Raw genomic sequence first — 18,836 nt, 5'->3', positions numbered from 1 at the left:
ATCCTGTAATTTAGCTGATCACTTAAAAATGAGTAAAGAAAAGTGGATTCATGACTTTTCATAACTGTATTTATAGATTAGAACCATGGCTACTAGTTGATAATCAGATGACAACACAACACAAATGACAACACAAAACTAAATTTTTTCAGTTAGCAATGATCATTTTATCTTCTTAAAAATTTAAAGGTTTATTCTGTTCATTCTTTAGAATCTTAATGTCTATTCTAAGCCTAAATACTCATGTTCACACTAAGGAACTACCTGTAACCTCTAAGGACATTAGTGAGTTTGTTCTATTTTTAAAATAAAACTCTCCCCCATCCTTCCTCCTGCTGCCCCCCTATCCAAAAGTGGAAAGTAATCAGTGGTCTATAAAATAAAGACAACTAATTTTTTTCTATTCTCCTAATTAATCAGATCTGTGGGAGAACTGGTAAAATTTTTATATTCTTCTTTATAGTTGTAGCCACCATACATTATATACTAGAAAACATTCAGTTAGATCATGCCCTGGTTTTATTTGCTAAAGATACTGATTTTTAACTGAGTAATTAGAAATTAAGTATTTTTACAGATTTTAAACTTTTGATGGCATACATTTTACATCCAGACCAAAAAGGGACAAAAATATTGCTAGTATAGAGAAGCTTGATCTAAACACCAGTAAAGTACCGGAGCATAAACTGATGGGCAGTTTTAAACAAAATTTATAAAATACCTTTGTTTTGTGGGACTCCATATTGGGTTCTACTACATGGGTATTATAACGAGAAATTACTTAAAATTTTTCTCCAAGAAATTGATATGTGCATTATCATGGTTGATTTTTTTCCTTTTCTAATTTTCCAAGTGATTTCTTGATGTTTACTGAACAAGGTATGCTTTTAAATACAGTGAGTGACTAGTTTGGTGAGATTTCTTGGGGGAAGAAAACTTTCAAGGTTAATATACAGTTCATAGAGAAATATTATCTGTTAGTTTTCTTACAAGTATTTTTCTTATTATTCCTGTGTAACATAACATAAAAGCATTAGCTAATTTAGCCTCATCTCTCATCTTCAGTAATAGATTTGTCACTTACTAAAAATAGACACCCCCTATTTAGACCTTACCAGTTCGTAAACAAAACACTGATTAGTTAGTATGGGGCAGGTTTTGTTACATTCACAATTTTATAATTTGAAATGTTATTTTCCTAGTACTCACCATCTACAAGCAATCAGATGCCAGCCCATTTATAATAGGTTTTTCTCCTCCTAGCATGACATTGCTTTTGGCTATAAAAAGTTAATTTCAGATCCTGATATACTTGCATTAATTTTTGAGACAGTAGCTGAGTGTAGTACAGCAAAGAATAACATGAACATCACACCACTGTGCTGTAGCTAATCATTTATTACCTCAAGTCAGAGAAGCAGTGTTAATGTGAAGGCCGCAGTATGTCTATGTAAAAGATGGAAACCGACAAAAAGGTCTTAGAGGTGGCTTCCTAAAGGTCTTGAAAGAGGGGAACAAGAAGAAAGAGAAACAATAGCAACACTATCAGAAGGGGTACATTTCGATACTCACAGTGCTGGACATATTTGGAATTTTTTTATGATTAAAACAAATTACTATCTTGAATAACAGACCCCATCTTCTCTCCAAACATCTTTGCTTCAGAATGGGAAAGCTCATGGTAATGTTATCTTTTCAGAACCATAAGTGTTCTCTAAAAAACATATGACTGAGATGTTCATCAGCTGGGATGTTTGCTGTGATTCACCAATAAATTTGAATAATTTGACATAATTTCTGACAAAGATGAATGTTTTCACATTCATTTCCATAGTAAGGCAGTATCTACATGAAGAAACCAGTTTGACTGACTTTACCTACCATATTGACCAGAAAAAGAACAAAACAACAGCCACTTAGTCCACAGAATTAAAACAGTTTATGTGTACAAACTACCGTGATGGCCTATCACCCCCAAAACTTGCATAAGAGTATGTCACCGTGGAGCCTATAGTATTACAAGGAGACATAGCACTAGGACAAATCACCAAGGACCTCATGGCAATCATGCCTTTAGGCAGTGTGGAGTGGCATAGAATAAAGGAGAAGCATTATCATTTGTGGAATTTGGGGTTACAGCTAGGGCAATCCCATGTCTTTTGGAACTAGGGGCTGCATGTAAGTCTTTTCATTTTTTTCTCATCTGTACAGAAAGGAACTGGACTAGGTAATTTCTGATGTCCCTAACAACTTTCCATTCTTCTCTTCAATATTATAGGTAGAGCCATATCAGCATTAATTAATATTTACTGGTTTCTGTAAACTGTGATGTAGTCATTCTTTTCTGTAAAACACCATAAGAGCTATAACTGCAATGTATTTGTGACTATTCGAATGTATGTCTTAAGGCATTAGGGTCTAACTCATCCACTCCCACAGGCCATTGAAAAGTGGTATCAATATCAAATTAACAACTAGAAACATTTGATTCAAGTACTGGAAAATTCAGCAATGAGTTATTGTCTTTTTCTGTGTGAGAAGGAAAATGACTAACAGATCATAGTACGTTCTGGTGGTTACGTAGGAAGAGACAGACTTAGGGAAGCTGACAACTTAGTGACAGAAAGTAGTATGGTAGATTTCATCATGACACCCACAGTGAGGAATGGCAGGTTGGGTTCTTGTGAAAGGGGCTTAGGATCAGAACTATGGAAATTCAACATTTGTTCCTCATGCCTATGCATTGTCTTCTTTTGTGCTCTGTCTGTGGCAGTATCTTTTTTCCCCTGTCTTGTTACACTCCTGATTATGATAACCTTCGCTACAAGGAGTCACTGTTTCTTTTTCACTGAAGATTTCTTCTTTTAACTTCTCTTGAATGTCATTCATAGGCCTCCCTTCAGACACATTGTTGTTTTGTTGATATTTGACCTCTGTTCTCTCATACATATATGTCTAGGAGGACAGCGTAGAAAGTACCAACTGACCCCTTCCCTTTCGCCTTATCTCTTCAATAAAGTTTTTCTGAAAGCACCTCTCTCGTTCACCCATTTCTGCACCATGTCTATTTCATTTATAATCTCATTATATGAAACCTATGTGTAATTCTGTTTTGTACATTTTCTTTTATATTATTCACATTCAGGAAACTAGTGTAAGAATTTCAGTCTGTAGTGCTGTCAGTCTGTCACCTTTCATGCACTACTCTAAAAATTCAAAAATTCAAATGAAGTAATTACCCTGATATGAAACAGTGACATATAATTGAATTTCTAAATTAGTGAACTCCTGACTCCTTTTTACATCTTTGCCATTTTATAGGATTTCATACTGGCTAAACTGGCTACTTAACAAAAGGTGTGATGCAACAAAAATTCTGCCTCCTACTATAATAAATACTGATGCTTATTAAACATCATGCACTGCGCCGAGTATATTTACTTTAGATTTCTTGCAGTTTGGGTTATTTCATACTCATGGAACAGAGGCAGTATTTAATGATAGTGAAATATAGACCCTAAATCACTGCCTCAACGAGTGGAATCTCCCCCAAAGAAGTGCTGGTGAACAGACACATGAAGGAAAATGGAATTTAAAAAAAAAATAGCCCAGAGAATAATTCTCCTTCATTCACACATCAGGCCTTCCTCGGTATAAATTTTTCACTGCCATCTTGCATCAGAGCTGTCATCAGATGTCTAAATGATAGGTTTCAGGGTTCTCCTCTTCCTGTTAGTGATCTGAAGTGCTACTCCAGCGTTTTCCATTACAGTGGATATTGATAGAGGACACTTGGTATATAGCAACTGTTGTTTACAGTTCACTAGTATATGAACTCAGAAGTGCTCTTTTACTGCATATGGTATATGTGTATGTGCTCTATCTGTGAAATGAAGATATAGCCATATACATAGAGATAAATAGCTACTTTCGTTCCAACCCCATCTTTTCTTCCACTTAATGTTTATATGGTTTTGTGCAATAAATACAATCCTAGAAAGTCCTATCTCAGATGAATTTATTTCAAACTATTCGAACAGACTTACTTACTTTATCACTTCAGAAATGTGAGATGGGCTTTCATAAGAAAAATGACTCCAACATATAATCAGAATCATATTTTAAAATCCCAACTTAAAGGATTGTCCTCTCTTTGTTGGTCAGTAGAGTGCATTTAAACAGCCCTCATAAGAAATAGAAATTTCTTCCAGCAACAGTATTCACTTGAATGTTTAAGCAGGCACACAAGCTCCAAGTACTTAGCATAAGCTCCCAGGTAGAAGAGCCATCTGGAGATTCTTGTTCAAATATTTTCAAACAATGGAGGAAGTCTGTGACTTATACTTATTATAATGATGCCACTTTTCCCTTAAAAATGGGTATTAGCCTCTTCCCAATGTTTGGTAACTCTAATAACCCACAATTGATTAACACATCCTGTTTTAAGAATATTTAAGTGGTCTTGCTTTCCTGTATCACCGGGTCAATGCCTACGTTGGAATCTAAAAGTAAGAGTCCCCCCTTCAATTAATGCCACACATCTTTGCATAAACCTGAGCCCTGCATTTGGAGAAATATGATCAAATGAATATTAACCTCCATTTCTAGAAGCAAAAGACTCAGAACCACCTCAGGACTCAGAGTAACTAAGATCTGGAAAGAATCAAAATCTCAATTGTTTTTATTCAGTCCCCAAGTTCATACAACTCAGTCGTTATCTTCTTTATATCATAAAGGCTGAGATTTGAAAAGCCAACCCAACTGCTTTTACAGTGAAACCTCTCTGTTGATGCTCACCCTTCCTTTTCCCCTACCAATACCACCAGGTTTGAGTTGATCGTGGCAGATATTAAGTGACTGTTGCATACTTTATTTAAAGCTTGGAATTATTCTGCATTCAGTTTGAAACCACAAGGACACCTTGCTTTATCTGACATATATATTTCATTTGAAATCCAGGAAATCAAATCATTCCCAATGGATTTGTAAGATAATTTTGTGATTTTTATGTCTTTATGCTTTTTAATAGTCAGTGTGTCTTCATATTTTTCCCTTATAATCTTTAGTTGGGGGGATAATGCAAAATTTGACGAGATAGATAATATGGTATTAGATTATGAGAGATCAAAAATCCAAGAGAAATGTACTTGATCTCAGAGATCTTAGTGAGTTAAATCATAATGCAATCTTGAGTACACATAATGCAATCTTGAGTACAGTAAAGTGCCAGGCAGATTGGAAGGACGATTTAGATTTTTTTTTAAAAGATTTTATTTATTTGAGAGAAAGAACACCGAGGGAGAGAGAGAAGTGGACTCCCCACTGAGCAGGGAACCAAATGTGGGGCTCCATCCCAGGACCATGAAATCATGACCTGAGCCAAAGGCAGATAGATGTTTAACTGACTGAGCCACCCAGGTGCCCCTAGGACAATTTAGATTTGAATGGACAATTTCAGTTATGGCCTGTGGTGGATATTGTGATACACTTCCCGGTTGTTCCTTCAGAAAAGGATGTGTTGCCCCAATTCTTGGGAGTGCTTTCAGCAGACAGCTTTCAGCTGTCAACCCCTTCGAGGATTGCCTTGGCTTTTGTGGGGCCCATATTCAAAGATAGAACAGTATGGGAGATTAAAGGCCAATCCATCTGGGCCCAGCTTGGAAAGACTCTGAAAGGTCATTCTAGGTCCAGAGCTTCCCTGGAGTTGTACAAGATTGTCATTAGACCTCCATCTTAATCTGACTTCTCTCTCTCTGCCCATTCCTGCTCTGTTTCCCACCCACCCTCACCCGATGTCCCTGCCACCTTCCTCAGATGTTGATCGTAAGAACACTCCTTTGTGAACATCCTGTATGCTAAATTTTTTTCCTCAGGAACCCAATCTACGATATGGTCTACTTCTAAATACATCAACCCAGACATCACTCTAACTCGGCCATCACTTTATCCGATTTAGTCCATTTCTGTAGATAGCAACTCTGTTCATTCCACGTGTAGTTTCTGAGTACCTATGATACGTCAGTCATTGCAGTGGTGATGTGTTACTGACCTGGCAAATGTGATCTTGCCCTCATGGAGACTACATCTCAGTGGGAAAGAAAGACTGTGAACAAAGCATTACCAGTGTAACAAGTATTTCCAAAGTGAATACGTAAAGTGTTATATACAGATAGCCATGATGTAAGAACATGGGATTTGGAGTTAAAAGATCTAGCAGTGCCACTTAATAACTCTGTGAATATGGGCAAGTCACTTACTTTCTCTAAACAGCAATTTCCTCATCTAAAAAACAGGTACATAATCCCTCAACTACTTAAAAAGAAATTGTTCCGTGTAATGAAATCATCTGTCTGTAAGTACTCGGAATATTAAAGGGCTCTAAGAACTGATCTGAACGTGCCTTCCATCCTAAATTGTGAATTCTTTCCAAAGGTCAGAAATTTTGTTTTCCTCAACTTTGTAGTAATAGTGCTTTACCTAAAACAGTTGGTAAATTAGAATATCACTTTCCCTGCTAGTGCTAGGTAACAGGGTATACAGTTTTCAAAATATATTGAAAACGGATAGGCAATTGGAACCTTTTTTTTTTTTACGAAAACCTGAATTTTTAACGAAAATATTATGAAAGGTATAACATAACTGAAAACTTTAGTAAAATTTCAAATACAGCAGACATCTATGTGGAAGTTCAGAGCAAAGATTTCTTTTTTTCCAGGTCTCAGGAGGTATAATTGATGACTGAAAATTGTATATATTTAAGGTATACAACCTGATAACCTCGATATCTGTATACATTGTGTAATATTCACCACAGCCAGGTCAGGCAACATATCCATCACTTCACACCTAACTAATGTGAAGCCTTTTAAGAAAAATTTGTTAATTAACACAATCTCCAATACTCTGGTTATCTACTATATATCTTTGGGGCAGGAAATCTTATCTCTTTACCTTTCTTTTTCCCAGACCAAAATAAAATGGTATGCTTTAAAACTTAAGGGTATTAACACTTTCCCAAGTGGATGCCCACTCCTTGCCTCTGCCTGACCTGATGAAATCTTTTGCCGCAAGTTTTTAAACTGTTCAATGATTGACAAATTCTGTATATATGGTAGTATTTCTAGCACTTACCAATTGATCAGGGCTCATAAGTGATTTTTAAACTAAGTGTTGTGAACATGCCTATGACTTACTTGCATCAGAAACATCTCTGGGTATATAATATACATAGGCTTTACTAAGTTTTCTCATTTTTCCATCTAAGACTCTGTATAGTCCCCCGTTAAACATCTCCTTTGTAAGCCTGCCTTAGTTTTTTGGACTGGCAGTGTTTAGTTCTTATCTACATGTTTACAATATATCCACTTCCTATATGTTCATTGTAATTTTTATAACTGTGTTTTAGAATATCTTGCCTGCTTGTGATCAGCCTGATAACATTACATAATAAAACATTTTAATCAAATAAGTCACCTTGATGAATCCTTACACTGTTTTCTTAATATATGACCTCTTTTATTTTTTCCCTTGTAATTAACATGCTATTTTCTTGATTGATGACGTTTTTCAGACTGTTGCCTTTATTCTCTCATTGTATGTTTTTGTAAAGCACTGGTCTTCTCTTCCAGTTCCCGGATTGTCAGTCGCTTAATATTTGTTTTTTTCTTTCTTTCTTTTTCTTTAAAATCTTCCTTGCCTATGCTTTTTTTGTCGCTGAAGGAGCCTGCACGTGGCAGCATAGTCCAGGCAGGAAAGGAAAAGGAAGTTATTACTGCTCTCTCCTGGCCGCCTGCAATACTAAATCATAACTTGCCATTCCCTAACTGGTGGCTGGAGACTTATCTTCATAAATACATGTGACCCAAGAAGTTTCAGTTTACATACCCTATCCCTTGGGGTTCTTGCCTGTGGAGAGCCTTTTCCTTCCTGAAATTAGACAAAGGTTGTAAGAATTGAAGCTGGGGCTTCAAAGCACAGGAAAAGAGAATGTTGTCTTATCCTGTTGCTACAGTGGGGCTCCAGCTGGCCATGTTTATCTACCCAGGGTGTGAAGCTGCGTGTCCATCTGTGAGGGGCTCAGCACAGTGCTCAGGCTTGCCCTTAAATTTTGAACTTAGGAACTTCTGGAAGGATTTCTTACGTGTTTTCCTACATGGCTATTTTTATAGTGACAGCTCTAGAGCTTTTGGGTATATGCTTAAATTATTAAGCATTGAAACTTTGTAAGATTTACCCATTCAGTAGAGTAACATTTAACTTCTGTTATACTTACATAAACAATGACCATATAATTTCCATCCAAACCAGAACACTTTTAACAGCGGAAAAAGACACTATTAATGATTATGCCAGGTTCATAGTTATAAACCAGGAGTGTCCTGGACTAACTAGAATGTATAATCATCCTATATGTACCTAATTATTTTCTTTACAAACATTTAAGCGAGCCCAAATCACTTTGTGTAATTGAAGAGGTGGAGGAGGGGATGCAGTAATTGTCTGACACGTAACTGCTTTGTGAACTGTGCAAATGTGGATGTCACTGAAGAGTACATAGATGCCATATTTGAAAGAAGAACAGATTTCAGAAATTAAAAATGAGTGTCAAGGTAATAATGATAGTAGCTGACAATATTGATTGCTCACATGCTTTATGTCTGTTATCCTTCAGCGATCTTACGAGGCGAGTACTACTATTATTCCCATTTTTGTATTCTTACAATGATAACCAAAAATTAAAACTTAAGGACATGGAACTCCAAAGCTTATGCATGCTTTAAACTACAATGCTATAGTTCTTTCCTCTGTACATATTTTATATCTCTGTGATTATCTTTTTTAAAATGAAGTCTGCTATACTCCTTCTACATAGGAAACAAAGTGGTGAGGGGACTCTGTGCCAGCTTGGCACTGCTAAACCATGGCTTCATGCTTTGTTGCTGGCCCATGTAATTCTGAAAGGGTTCACTGATGGCAGGAAACTAGAGCTGCCACAGTATGGCTTCAACAATTCTGTTTTAATTTTTAAGTGCAGAGTGCTATTACAGGTCTAGTATTCTGATTATAAGATTTTAAACAAACATAATAATTACCTCTTTCTTTTTCTCCTTTATGGACCTGTGTCTTTTTTTAAAAAAAGTATTTGTCATTAAATGTATTCTTTTTTTTTTTTCATGTATTCTAAGGTAAGCTTCTGTTACCTTCTACACTGAGAAAGGGGAATGCACAAGTTTACAAATATGGAGTAGTTTGCATTGTGTGCTTTTATGGTATCATCTATTATAATTGTGTACTATGCACCAAGTCCTCCACTAGTCACTTTATATTCAGTTCAACTCACAATATGTCAGTGATTTAACTGTATTTATCATCTCCCTCTTAACCTATGATGAAATTGAGACCCAGAAAAGTTGACGTAATCCACTCAAAGTATCATTATCGGGAGTGGCAGAACAGGGATTTGAACCCAGAGAATCTGATTCCAAAGTCCTGGAACCTAACCACTGCATTCCTTATGAAGACTGCTTACTTGAAAGTTTCTACTTCCAAATAATAATAATGATAATAATGGAGAGAGAGAGAGAGAAGTGAATGCAGATTAGAAATGTGAATTGCGAGTAGCATGTGAGAGCTGAATGTCATACTTGTCTGGATTTCCTGCTGGGCAGTTTCATCCTCATATTTCATCTACTGAAGTGTGTGTATTTCATAGTAATCACTGGAGGTGCTTCAAGAGCCTTGGGTGACAGGACCAAGGTTTTAATATTGCGGCAAAAGTGGTATTTGTTCTGTGAATAGCGCACTATTGGGATTGACATGTACAAAAGAAGCTTCAAGAAGACATTAACAGGAAAGACTCTGCCAAACCCAGTGTCGGCTGATTAGTCATCTTGGCCCAGTGTACACTTTCAACCCAGTGGGCCTGATAGCACACAGGGCAGTGTGCCATGAGCCAGGAGATGTACAGGCACAGATGTAAAGTGATGGGAGAGGTTTATGGTAAAGGGGCATCGTTTGTCAAACTACATAAACAGTATACCCAAGTAGAAGCACTGAGTGTAAGTATAATCTGCATGACAAAAATATGAAAAAGTACCACCTTTTCATACTTTTCAAACCTTTGAAATGACTTAATCTGAAATCTTAACTCTAGGAACTCTAGAGGGAGCTAATCTATTTATAGACACACACACATACACACACACATTTTTAAAGACATCTCAAACCTCAACCGTGCTATTAGCCAGACTGATGATTCATTCATGCTCATGCAGTAGTAATGATCCTCAGATTTATATATGTACAGTAGTGTCAGATCCTAATCTGATGGAAACATGCATTATTTGATTTTCTTTCAGAATATTCTTTCCTGTACAAGTGATTCACATGCTCTAACCCTCAGAGTGCATATGTGTAACACATGTCAGAATTTTGAAGGAAGGTAATGACTTTTGCTGATGAAAGACATTAAAACATTTCCCTCAAAAACATGTTTAAAACATACTTGCTAATAAAGATACGGGCCTGTATGCACATATATACAAACCTTGCCCCAACCCACACTGCCTTCTTTCAGGAGGGTCCCTTGGACTTTAAAATGTAAGACAATTTATTCTGAATCCTATAGCTGCTGAGCCAAAAATATGGGAAAATGAAATTATTGGCTTCTTTTAGGTTAGTGTGAAGACAAACCCAATGCAGGGTTCACTTCTTTAGGTTGAAAGTATTGAACTTCGGATTGGGTTGGATTCATAATTTCCAAAACCTGAGACCCTCCACTAGAGATATGAAACTACCTCCAAAGGCTCATAGAAGAGCATCCTCTTAACATCACTATCTCTCTGCCTTCGGAAGCTTATCTTCTAAGCTAAGACAAGTGGACAGCAAATTTTTAACTTAATTTCGTGGAAGTAAGTCTTTGTGTTTTCCTTTCCTAAAAGTAGCTCACGGTAGACTTGCAGAAGAAATGAAATAGGGGCACCTGGTTGGCTCAGTCGGTTAAGCATCCTATTCTTGATTTCGGCTCAGGTCATGATCTCAGGGTCCTGGGATCAAGCCTTGCATCGGGCTCCGCTACGCTCAGCATGGATTCTGCTTCTCCCTCTCCTCTAACTCCTCCTCCTCTCTTTATCTCTCTCTCTCTCTCTCTCTCTCACTCTCATTCTCTCAAATAAGTAAATAAAATCTTCAAAAAAAAGAAAGGACTGAAGTAGGTACAGAAAGGGAATTAAGAAACTTCTAGGGGGACATGAGGCATTTGGATTTGGCCAGATACTTCTGTGAAGATAGTAGGCAGGTGCTCCATTTGAAGGCCTTGCAAGAGAGCATGGCGAGGCAAGTTGGGTGGACAGAAACGGTCTGTGGAATTTCAGGGAAGAGAAAGTAGCAGGAAGGGCTGGCCAGTAGTGCACCTGGAGGGAAGCACAGGTGGATGCTGCTGACTCTGGCCTTCCCATACCATCTCTCTGGTGCCCTGCCCTTCATCTCACCAAATACTCTTGGGCTCTGAGGAGCTCTCTTATTTTGTTACAGTTACTTATGTTTAAAATGTTACTCTGGAAGAAAACAAATAATACTAGGAGATTTTTTTCCTCTCAACTTCAACTCCCACCAAAAAGTTTAATAGTCGGGGTGCCTGGATGGCTCAGTGGGTTAAAGCCTCTGCCTTCGGCTCAGGTCAGGATCCCAGGGTCCTGGGATCGAGCCCCGCATTGGGCTCTCTGCTCAGCAGGGAGCCTGCTTCCCTTCCTCTCTCTCTGCCTGCCTCTCTGCCTACTTGTGATCTCTGACTGTCATATAAGTAATAAATAAAATCTTTTTAAAAAAAAGTTTAATAGTAAGATGAGCCTGCATACAGATGGTATATGTTTTTAATCTGTTCAGAGTACTTCATATTTATTGGGTTAGTGAAACTTTTGTCAGACTGGTAATATGCAGTGCACAGAAGGAATGAGCAGATTAATTGTGTAGATGCTAAGGTGAGAGGACTGTGAAGAGATAGATCGCACTAAGAAGGGGAAACAATAATATCAGGTGACAGCAGCACATACTTTGTATTAATTCTCAAATCATCAATATGATTTATGGAAATATGTAGCTTGCCCTCTTATCCTAGACATCATTTTATTTTAGAACTGTAATAATAATTCTTAAATGCTATTGATAGTCTGGTTTTGCACATGACTGATTTCTATCTTGGCATGGTTTTTATAATTCCAACACTCCTTACCGATATGGATTTGGATTTTTTAAATATTTTTTTAAATGTCCAAATCAGGGGCACCTGGGTAGCTCAGCCATTTAAGCATCTGCCTCCCAGTAAGGTTATGATCCCAGAGTCCTGGGATGGAGCCCTCCATCGGGCTCCCCGCTTGGCAGGGAGTCTGCTTCTCCCTCTGCCTCTCCCCCTACTCATGCCCTCTCTCTCATACTCTCTGAAATAAATAAATAAAATCTGTGGTGCCTGGATGGCTCAGTTGTTAATCGACTGCCTTGGGCTCAGGTCATGATCCCAGAGTCCTGAGATCTAGGCCTGCATCGGGCTCTCTACTCAGCAAGACTCCTGCTTCTCCCACTCCCACTCCCTCTGCTTGTGTTCCCTATCTCGGTATGTCTCTCTCTGAAATACTATAAAGAAAAGGGAATTAATCAAATGAGTTCATTTATGTAAAAGTAGTATGATATATTACTGAAAAATGGACCCCATGTGACACATATGGAAGAACACAGGACTGCAAAGGTATGGACAATTCAGAGTTGTGTGGCCCTTAACCAGTTTCTCAGCCTCAACCAGTTTCCTCCTCCACAGATGGGAAAAATAATACAAGTTTTACATACATTTTAATATTATTTCAGAACAAAATAAGAATGATGATGTATTCATTTTGAAATTTGTGAGGTGCTACTCAGATGTAAATGTTATACACACAGGTGAAAACAAAAAATATTTTAATTATAATTTTATCAGGTATAACTTACCAAGCCATAAAACTTTCAGAAGTTGATGTCTGGGATATCAGTTTTTTTGTCACTTTTATTCAAATACTGATACCATATTGAAGACATTATAACAAAAAATGGAAGGTCATTTTTTATTTTTGAAAGATTGGTATAGGTGTAAAACTGATCTTAATTGTTTGAAGACTTTACTTGGCAGTACTCCATAAGTTCACTCAAGAATACATGGAGACATGGAAATCATGGGTCTTACTATTTTTAGTCACTAAAATTCCTTTAAGAATCTAATGAAAGCTAAGGGTCCTCTTCCAGAAAAATATTCCTATCATCTGCGGATGGATTTTGCAAGGAATTTCAAAGGGGTTCATATCCATGGATCCTAGTAAAAACCACATCTTCACCTTAGATTGACGTCTAGTAGACTTAGGAGACTTCGGTAGACTTTAGTGAAATGGTCTCCTCCCTTCCAGATTTCTGTTTTCCAGATTATCATAGCCTTCTCTTAAAGACTATTATAGAATAATATATAGAAGTTTTCCTGCCCAGCTGCACCTCCACCCATTCTGTATTCCATCTAGCATCTGTCTCTTAAACAGTCTTTGTTTCTGCATTCAGTCTACCCACCATTGCGTTCCCCAACATTCTCTTTAAGATTTGGTTTATTTATTTGAGTGAGAGAGAGTGCATATAAGCAGGGGAAGGGACAAAGGGAGAGGAGAATCAGACTCCCCACTGAGCAAGGAGCCTGATGCGGGGCTCCATCCCAGGACCCTGGGATTCTGACCTGAGGCGAAGGCAGGCACTTAACTGACTGAGCCCCCCAGGTATCCCTTTTCCCCAGTATTCTTCATCAGTGCTCACTCTCAGGGGAGGCAGTAAGAGAGGGAAGGGCTCTGAGCCAAGCTAACAAATACAAAAAGCAGAGGCTCTGGGCAGAAATGGAAACTGCAAGTATGTAGCAGCAAAGCTGGAATAGTCTGAAAAACCAAACTGTTGAGATTTTTACCAATTTATAGTTATACCAATCCTAAACACCAAACATATGAAATTATTTTTTAAAAGATTTATTTATTTATATATTTATTTAATTTAGAGAGAGGGAAAGCACAAGAGCAGGAGAGGCAGAAGGAATGGGAGAGAAAATCTCAAGCAGACTCCGTGCTGAGTGTGGAGCTGGACACAGGGCCCGATCCCAGGACCCTGAGATCATGACCTGAGCTGAAACCAAAAGTCAGACACTTAGTGGACTACACTACCCAGGCACCCCAAATATTTGAAATTCTTTGTACAGGATTCATTTGTAGACAGCTTTTTATTGAGATTCTCTCAAATTTGACCATTCTCCACTTCTAATAATATAATATGAAAGTGATTTTTAAACCGTAAAGGATTAAAACAGTGTAGGGAATATCATGTTGGATTATGACATGATTGGATGTGATGTGAAGAAAAGTTGCACAGCATCACATCCGCTGCATGAAATGTCAGCCAGATGGAAAAACAGACCAAAGGTTTTTTTTCTCTTATAGTCCATCTAACAACTGTGTATTTTTCCAACTTTGTAGAATTTTAATTCTCAGATTTTCTGCTTTTGCAGTACATCCTTAGCCTATTCGAGTCTTAATTTGATGTCATTTCACAAATGGCTCTCGATACTCTATCTTCAGATACAACCAGCTTACATAAGTCAGCATATGTTCACAACAACCACAACAAAATCCAGGGCAAATATTTAAAAATGCAGACATATTCACAGAATACCAGAAGAGCATGCTCTTATTTTGTAACTTTAGCAACAATCGCTCTAGATCTCTAAAAGTGTTACTGTTAGAAAATGAGAGTAAGGACGTATAGGTTCTTCATGAGCCAGGTGTAGTACTATTTTGGAATTTTGAGTTTTATTATCAAATGTTGGTTTAAGTTTTTATATTCTAGTGCCAACATGATCCATGACAATCTTTTCTTTGAGGTAGCTTTAGTTTTTTTATTATTTTAATTTGAGTACTGTTGACACAGTGTTACATTAGTTTCAGGTGTACAACTTAGTGATTTGACAAGTTTATACATTATGCTATGCTCACCACAAGTGTAGCTGCCATCTGTCCCATTACATCACTATTACAATATCATTGACTGTATTCCTTATGCTGTGCTTTTTATTCCCATAACTTACTCATTCCATAACTGGAGGCCTGTAGCTCTCTCTCCCCTTCACCCATTTTGCCCAACCCCCCACTCCCTCCCCTCAGTTTTTATATCCCTCCCCTCTGTTCTGATTCTGCTTTTTGTTTATTCATTTTTTTTTTTTTTTAGATTCCATTTTTGAGTGGATTCATTTGGTATTTGGCTCTCTCAGTCTGACTTATTTACTTATTTCACTTACCATAATACCTTCTAGGTCCACCCGTGTCATCTCAAATGGCACAGTCTCATTCTTTTTTATGGATGACAATCTATTTTTAAAATAATATCTAGGAGAAGGTAGCAAACTACTTAATAATGAATGTGAGGTATTGAATTAGAGTATTATTTTGTGCTTTTAAAAGTATTATTGATATTGCAAGGTGAATTTTTGCAGTAATATTATGATGCTGATAAGCAACATTGATTTTAAGATTTCCACATTTTATAAGCGGAAAACAAAAGGCCCAAATATTTAAGGTGTGGAAATTCTGCTGAAGCAGCATTAACAGTGAATTAGATTCCCATTAGGTGGTGTTCAGTGAGAGGGGATGTGCATATGCAGGGTTTGAAGAAATTTACAAGAAAGAGAAACATTTTTCATTCAGAATGCCAACAGGCTTCATTTGGTATCAGAAGCCTGGCTTTCAATGTTCACTGTGTGAGCTATCATCACCACTCAGGATTCTCACTTTCTTAAAATGCAGTAATATACTTTTGATAGACAATTCAGAGAAATTAATAGCAAATGATAGAGAAATTGCTCTTTTCTAGAGGGAGAAAAGACATTTGATGCAGAGAAACAATGAGGACATGGCTATGAAATTTAAGGCTACTACGTACTGTATTTTCAGTATATTTTTTATTAAGCTTTCATTTACTTGTGTCAAATTAAAGTCCCTCGTCTTAGCAGATTAAAACCTTTTATGATCCTTTTGATATGGAACTATTATTTTTCACTTTTCTTTATCTTGCAGACCCACTGATAAATTCTTCAGTTTCTTCAGGCCACATGTCCTCTTTTAAATTTTAGAACCATTGAATTTAGAGAAACAGCATTCTAAAGAAAGAAGTTAGAGTGTAATACTGTAGTTTGTCAACATAAAGAAATATATTAGAAAGCAAAATGATCTTGATAGGCTTTGAAGAGAAAGATCTTTGTGGGCATTTAAAACACCAAGGAATTACAAGGCCATGTTGAAGAGCACATTAGTTAAATCGAAGGAGTCAAAGCAAGATACCTTTCATTACTGACATGCCATCTACTGAAAAGAAGTAGAAGTTAGTCCGAAGTAGCTAACAGTGAGCCCCGGGTACTAACTTCCCTGAAGCACTGAAATAGGAAGGGGTGGAAGAAGGTTGTGAAAGAAACCCTCAGGGATTCCTCCTTTTTTCCCTTGTGATCCCTTTAATCCTTGAATTGTCAAACCACATGGAAAATAATAGAGCTGCGCAGTTCTGAGACTTAAGTGATATTATCTTTTTAAAAGAAAATATTAGGTCTTTTCACATCTCTGGACAGGAACAGGGCATGCATTTGGTGTAGATAAGAGTAACCTGGAACAAGAGATGCATGTTGTTTTTTTCGGTTTGAATGTATTATTATCTATGAGTAAGCAGGCTGCACCCAGTAAGAAAAAAAAAATTACAACCCATACTTTATTATTCTATTATTTTTTACTTATTTATTTTATTATTTATTAATATTTTTTTTCCTTTTTGAAAACAGATGATTCAACGAGAAGCAGACGTAAAAAGTAAGGTAACCGCAGTGGCGCTTACAGACTCTGTTCACAACGTGTGGCATCAAGAAGCGGGCAAAACGATTCGAGAATGGATGAGAGAGGTGAGATGAGATTTTTTACAGTGACCAGATGAATGAGTGTGAGCCTTTATATCTTGCACCCCCACCAGTTTATATCATCTCCCCCCCCCAAGACTCCCTTTCTAGAGGCAGAACATTTAGCGAGAAGAGAAAAAGTAGACATGGTTGAAATACTAATAGAAAACCCTTCTGAAGAACAAACGTGTTTCGTAAAGCCCTTCTCCCTCTTTGGGCATTCTGTAGAATGTTGTCTATGCGTGCAGTATATGGTAGCAACTTCACTGGAAGAAGGTCATGATCTGTTAGGAGATATTATTCCCTGAGTTTTAATTTTTCCACCAGCCATTTAGCATGGGTGCTGCCCACTGACAAGAAAGAAGCATAAGGTACCATTGGTTCTCATCCTTTCCTTGAAAGGTGATCAGTATGTGCCACTCTTAAATGGGTTGGCTCAGGGGCACCTGGGTGGCTCAGTGGGTAAAGCCTCTGCCTTCGGCTCAGGTCATGATCCCAGGGTCCTGGGATGCAGCCCCGCATCGGGTTCTCTGCTCAGCAGGGAGCCTGCTTCCTCCTCTCTCTCTGCCTGCCTCTCTGCCTACTTGTGATCTCTGTCTGTCAAATAAATAAATAAAATCTTAAAAAAAAAAAAAAAAATGGGTTGGCTCACTACCACCAGTAGCGGGAGAAGTAAAAAGCTGGAACAGTGTTTCGTCAGACTGAACCTAGGGCTCCAAGAAACCCAAGAGCTGGTCATAGTCCAGCCTTAGGCTAAGCTTCTTTTTGCCCTAAGGGCTGGTGAGCCTGAAAATGATCGTGACTTACTGAACATGCTCCCATTTTTTTTTAACTTTCAACCCATTATTGCTTTTGCTTTGGTTGTAGATGTACAGCTGAAACTTCTTTTTTATTTTTATTTACCTTTCCGATATTATAAATAATTGACATCATCTACACCGTGCTTTATCAGTTGTTTGGTCAGATCATATATTTCTATAAATGAGAACTAGTTGACCTTCCTGATTTTCTCCCACTCTCTCTTGATAGAATACCCAGATATTTATCCAGCTGGCCTCTCACCATAGGTATGGTGGGTAACTTCTAACCAGCCCTTACAGTGCACTCTAAGGACCAAAGAGTTAATGTTTGGAAAGAGTTTTGAATAAAGTTTTGAAGGACTAAGCTGTATAATCCCATAATGGAATAATCATAATATTACCAGTCTGTTTTCACTGTCGTTATTATCCATTAGAAAAGGTACATTCATCATGCAAAAGTCTAGAATGTATTTACTCTAGTCCTCATAGTATTATAAATAGATAATAAAGGTGGGCTTTTAATCTGTTCTAACATCCTGGTGTTTTCTGACCACGTTGCTTTGCATAGTTTTCCTTTCACAGTTTATCTACATCCTCAGTGGTCTTTTCCAAGGGCCTATTTTTTTTTTTTAAGAGAAATTTTGCATATTTCCTACCTATACATTTTTCATGGTATTTATCTGTCCAAGTGGATATGTAAACAGCTCCCAGCATTATGTAAAGTAGTAAGGTTGAATAAATGCACCTTTTCCCCACATATAACCAATATGAAATTTACTATTTGCCCAAACTAGGAATACCCCGGTTCATCATGTTTGAATTGGGAATTCTTCATGTTTCATTCCAGGTGGCAAATATAGCAAAATTTATTTAGGTTTATTTCTTTTATAAAAATTTGTATCTCAAATTCCAGTTAGTTAACATACAGTGTTATATTAGTTTCAGGTGTACCATAGAGTGATTCAGCATTTCCATACATCATCTTCTGCTCATCATGACAAGTGCCCTCCTTAATCCCCATCACCTGTTTACCCCATTCCCGCCACCCGCCTCCCTCT

General features: G+C 37.5%; 1 protein-coding gene across 2 annotated transcripts in view; it reads left to right on the top strand.

Moving 5' to 3' along the window:
- The window catches only part of LOC111148361 (family with sequence similarity 172 member A), a 419,289-nt gene that overhangs the window by 253,480 nt on the left and 146,973 nt on the right, over nt 1–18,836 (top strand). For both annotated transcript variants that reach the window (XM_022504858.1, XM_022504857.1), the window contains one exon: nt 16,868–16,984. In XM_022504858.1, coding sequence (XP_022360566.1) covers nt 16,868–16,984 — 117 coding nt within the window. The remainder of the gene's footprint in view (nt 1–16,867; nt 16,985–18,836) is intronic.

This window comes from Enhydra lutris, unplaced genomic scaffold, assembly GCF_002288905.1.
Source record: "Enhydra lutris kenyoni isolate GAN:26980312 unplaced genomic scaffold, ASM228890v2 scaffoldscaffold19, whole genome shotgun sequence".
In the NCBI taxonomy this organism is placed as follows: Eukaryota; Metazoa; Chordata; class Mammalia; order Carnivora; family Mustelidae; genus Enhydra; species Enhydra lutris.
Note: the sequence above shows the minus strand (reverse complement) of the source record. Positions and strands in the feature narration are given on the sequence as shown.